Source organism: Lipotes vexillifer, unplaced genomic scaffold (assembly GCF_000442215.2).
Source record: "Lipotes vexillifer unplaced genomic scaffold, Lipotes_vexillifer_v1.1 scaffold627, whole genome shotgun sequence".
Classification (NCBI taxonomy): domain Eukaryota; kingdom Metazoa; phylum Chordata; class Mammalia; order Artiodactyla; family Lipotidae; genus Lipotes; species Lipotes vexillifer.
This window is the reverse complement of record NW_006787891.1, coordinates 1,250,932-1,256,291: the sequence shown is the minus strand read 5'-3', so window position 1 is coordinate 1,256,291 and position 5,360 is coordinate 1,250,932. Positions and strand designations below refer to the sequence as shown.

General features: G+C 35.1%; 1 protein-coding gene across 1 annotated transcript in view; it reads right to left on the bottom strand.

The window, feature by feature from the left end:
• Window positions 1-1,495: 1,495 nt before the first annotated feature.
• Window positions 1,496-5,360, bottom strand: part of LOC103073691 (doublecortin domain-containing protein 1) — a 38,525-nt gene continuing 34,660 nt past the window's right edge. The window contains 2 exon segments of the mRNA XM_007472248.1: window positions 1,496-1,552; window positions 1,554-1,696. Of these exon segments, the coding sequence (XP_007472310.1) occupies window positions 1,496-1,552; window positions 1,554-1,696 (200 nt within the window).

The window sequence follows — 5,360 nt, the reverse complement described above, 5'->3', positions numbered from 1 at the left end:
TATTACCCCAATTTTATCACTGAGGCATAGAATTACAGAGATTGAATTGAAGTGAACTCAAGAGGTTATCTAATCTAGCTTTCATTTCCAAGAATGACTGCGTTTTAACAATCCAAGCGCTATGCCCACCTTCTCTATTTTTCAAAATCCCCAGGGAAGATGTTACAACTTGCCTTAGCAATTTGCTCTGGTGTGTAATATCCCTTGTTTTACTCATAATTCAAATCTGCAGATAAGAAGGAAATAAAACCCAGTTTCCCAGCTCCTCAGTAAATGCTCTTACCCAGATGTAGTTATAAAACAACTACAAAAATCAGTAGATGAAGAAATAGATATTTCGAAAATAAAAATTTCCAATATCTAGTCAACTATTCACCTGTTTCAAACAATATTCATTTTGAAAATAGTCTGGTATAACAAAATAATTTATACCTATCTTCATTTCATAATAAATGTTTCCCATTAATAAGAAAAATAATTTCTAACTATTAGATGTATATTTATGAATCCTAAAGATAAGAACACCAAGATAAGAATTTAATGGGAACTTTCTGGGTGCCAGGCATTGCATTCCATATGTAATATCACATTGAATACTTACATCAGTTCTATCAGGTAGGCATATTATTATCACCAGTTTTCAGATAAAGAAATTGAGACTCAGACAATGTAAGTTATCCAAGGTCTTATAGCTAGTGAATGACAAAGCTAGGATTAAAACCTAGAGAGTTTGGTTATGTTTCACTGTCTCTCTAAAACATATTTAATAAATTTTAGTTGCTTTTATTATTATTAACAAGATACTTTAAGATACAGTGAAAAATCTTTATCTGAAAAAAAAGGCTTTTTTTTCCCCCTCAAATTCCCATTAGTTCCTCTATATTTTTAAATATCAAAGATCTGGAAAATACAAGCACCTTCTAAAAAACATGCATTTATATGACAAGTAATACTTCCAAATTTGTTTTTTAAAGTTTGCTGGATTGTTACATGATTTTTCTTAGGCCCATCCAGATTTACTTTTTAAAATGCATATGGATATTTTTAAACTGAATTCTAGTTATTTCAGATTTAATTTATTGTTTCAAAAAAACAGGGGTGCTTCTAGGTTTTACTACTAGTATTGTAAATGAAAAGGAGCCATTTTGAGATTTGAAGATAGTTAAATTGGCTTCAATCTAAATATCTTGTAAAATGTTATAACCAACTAGAATGTTTCCTCAAGTGTAAACATAACTTTTAACTAGGGAAATGGCCAACTATGTTAGCCAAATTATTTCCTGAAATACTGTTCCTTTATTTTTTAAAGTAAGTTATGTTGTTAGTGCAATAAGCATATATCTAAACAGCTGAATTTTTACATTCTATATAATGCCCTCTTGATATTTCAGTTTATTAGTTGACACAATATATAAAAGGAAAAAACACATTTCAAGAGTCACAAAAACTTTGAAATTTAATTTATACTTCAATATTTAATACAAAATTACCTTTTTCATTGTTTCCTTTCCCACTGTAATCTCATGCCCATCCTGCCCCGTGCCATTCTTAAAGAAAAGAATTCGGACTGAGGTCTTCTCAGTAAGTTTCTTCATTCTAATAGAAAGAACAGGCTTGGTTTTCCATATTTTGACATCAGTAGGAAGCATCAGCCCATTCATTGTCCAAGTTACTTTCTTCATTAACAACAGATGGTCTAGAAGAGAATTTTTTTTTTAAGTCAGGTCAATATTTGGCTTCAAAATTAAAAATGGACACATCATCCTTCCCCTCCCCTTATTACCTATATCATATACACTGGACAGTCTCCATTTAGATGCTGGTTTCCTGAAATGCTACCACCAGCTTCCCACTAACCGTGACATAAGCTGTAGCAAGCTGTCTGCTCTGATAGCCTGCATAAATCATCATTTCTGAAGGGAACAGATGTTCAGGGTATGAAAGAGTAATACCACAATTTAGTCCTAATTAAAATTCACCTTAGCATGCCTCTATCACTGATCAGGTGCACTGGGCTGAAAGGGTCCACTGAAAGGGTCCAAGGTCCTTTGCTTAGTATAAAACAATATGGGGCCTGAACTTTTGTGTTCTTTGGTGTTGGGAAAACACTTTTTTAAATCTTTAATATGATTATTATCCAAGTTGCTTTAAAGATGATGACCTCCAAATAGTAACCTTATACATAATTCTTCTCCTGTGACTAGAATGAAGGTGGCTTCTAAGACATCTTTGGTAACAGGTTGAAACTATTTCACTAAAAATGAAAACGAGCTTTTCATTAATAATTTACTTTGACCCATACATTTTCAAAGATGTGTGCATGAATATAATTTCAAAACTCCCACTAATATTAATGGGAGTGCAAATAAATTACTATGTATGAGTTTGAAAATGTAAGGGTAAGAACAGAAGTGTAGTATATTACATACTAAGTTGCTGTCACCATTTCTCCCTTTTCAAGAGGTTTCATTTCATATATAAATAATGTGCACCTTGGTTATTCACTTTATTTGTGCACTCAATTTATTTTAGATTATATTTTCTTTTCACATAAATTACAAAAATACAATGATTCCTCCATCATCTGTTCTTTATTTGTCCTAATAAGAGAAATAAAATTTTATTTGCATAGAACTTAAAATGGCTGCATTTATTTGTTTGCCCAAATTTCCAAACAACCCTTCACTATTAGTATTTACCTTGAAAGAAGCATGGCCTCTTTAACCTAGAAATGGTACTTTATATAAATCTGCTAGTATTGATATGAAACATGAACCGGTGGTTGTATACAAACTTCAAGTCCCAGAATGGCTACGTTACATGTTCAAAAAAACAAAAACACTTTCTCTCCCTCTCTCTCTCTCTCTCTCTCTCTCCCACACACACATACACACACATACACACTCACACATACATACACGTACACACACATACCCAGTGGGCAGGAATATGAACAAAACTTGGAGAATAAATTAAAACTAGAAGATTATAAATATGATTCAGCCTTCAAGAAGAGAAAAATTTTTTACAGAAATTAGTTACATATTTTGTCACTTTGTAATCTTAAATTGATAGGAATTAGAATTAGAAAAATAAGCTAGAAGGTAGTGAGATCATATATGCCTGAAAGAACTGAGAACAGTGGTCAAATAAATACTTGTACATGTATGTTCATAGCAACACTATGCACAATAGCCAAAGATGGAAACTCAATCTCTACCAATGGGTAAATGGAAAAATAAAGTGTGGTATATACATATGATAGAATATTATTCAGCAATAAAAGGAACGAAGTACTTATACATACTACAAAGTGGGTGATCCTCAAAACATTACGCTAAGTTAAAGAAGCCAGACATAAAAGGAGATATACTATATAATTCCATTTATATGAACTATCCAGAATAGGTAAATCCATACAAACAGAACGCAAATTGATGGTTGCCAGGGGCTGGGAGGGTGGGGAATGGGGAGAAATAAACGGATAAGGGGTTTTATTTTGGAATGATGGAAATGTTTTGGAACTACATAGGAATGGTGGTTGCACAACACTGCAAATGTACTAAATGCCACTGATTGTTCACGTTAAATGATTAATTTTATGTTATGTGAATTTCACCAAAATAAATAAATAAAGAAGGAGGAAGAGGAGACTACTAATGGCCAGTATCTCTGAAAATAAAAACAAAACATCTCTCACTGGGAAAAAAATAAATTCTTGTATTTCGATAGGAGTGTACCCACAATCTGGACACGTCTCCCCCAGATGCTTTGCATTGTGGAAAGGGTATAATCCTTTAAACTAGGTTTGATCTCAGCTCTGTAACTTAGTGGCCCTAGATGAGTCATACCTCCCTGCATCTTTGATTTCTCATCTACAAAGTATGTAGTGGGCACCACTCCACCAGCTGATGAGGATTAAATATCTTACATGTAAAAGTACCTAACACATTGAGGTCACTCCATAAATGTTGGCTTCTTTCCCCACATCCCTGAAGTCCCATGTTTATGGAGCTCTAGAGTATATTAACTGTTACATCAGAGTCCAACCAGAAAAACAGAATCCATTAGAGTATTTGAGCAGAGGGACTGACTGCAGGGAATTGGTTATGTAAGTAATGGAAAAGACCCAGAAGCAACAAAAGGACAGTGACACAACCCAGAGATTAGCAACAGCAAAAAACCACTCCCACCAAGACCAGAGGGAGAAGGTGTGACAGGTACCCAGATTTAGAAAATCTTACCAATAAAGCGTTTTCCCCTTTGATTTTTCTGACCAGGCCAGAATTAGGTTGAGGTGAGTAAAGGGCCAAGAATGCAAAATTTAAGGAAGCATGCTCGGGGTTGGGCAAGAGCACAACCCTCAAAGTGAGTGCCTCCTTAAATCTTGTCCTGTAGGTGCTACACTAGTCTCTCCCTAGTCCCAGCCCTGGCTTTGACTATCCCTTCTATATGCAGAATTCCTGAAATTCCACTAAAAATCATGCTATTAGCCAGACACCGTTTTATATGATTTACAGGTTTTAACTCATTTAGTCCTCTCAACAACACTATGAGAGGACTATAATACCATTGTAATACCATTATCCTCGTTTACAGGTGAGAAAATTGAGGCACAGAGAAGTTAAATAACTTGCCAAAGATCTCACAGCTTGTAGGTGATTGTGCTGGTATATGAAGTCAGTTCTAGAAACTGTGCTCCAAATCACTACGCTCAAAAAAAAAAAAAAAAATCACTACACTCTTCTGTCTCCATCATACATTTTCTGCCATTTTTTGAAGTTCAATACGTCTGAAACAAAATTTCACATATTTTTGCACAACTTGATGCACCCTTCACACTTCTTATTTCTGTCAATGTTTCTACTTTTTTCAAGGTTTTCCACTATCTCAGGGAGATTTTGAACACTTGTCTCCTATTCATTTCTCTGCAACCAATTGCTTATTCATTCAATGATATTTATTGGGTATCCACTCCTCAAGGCACCAGGGTGACAGCTGTGAATAGGACAGAATAGCTTGTACAGATCACAGCCTCTTGGGGAGAGACGAACAGTGGAAGGCCTCTCTGAAGAGGGGACATCTGAGTCGAGAGGCCTGAATGATGAGAAGTTAGTGATGAAAACCTGAGGGAAGAAGCATTCCAGGCAGAGAGAAAATCAAGCACTGAATCTCTGAGGTGAGAATGAGCTTGGCGGGTTTGAGAAAGAAAAATAAAGTAAGTTTGGACAGGGAGAGAATATGTATGGATAAAGCCAAAAGGTAGAAAGGGGCCAGATTGTGTAGGCCAGGATAAGGGGTTTGGGGTTTATTTTGGATGTGATGGGAAGCCATTGGAAGGCTCTCAGCAGAGCACCTTA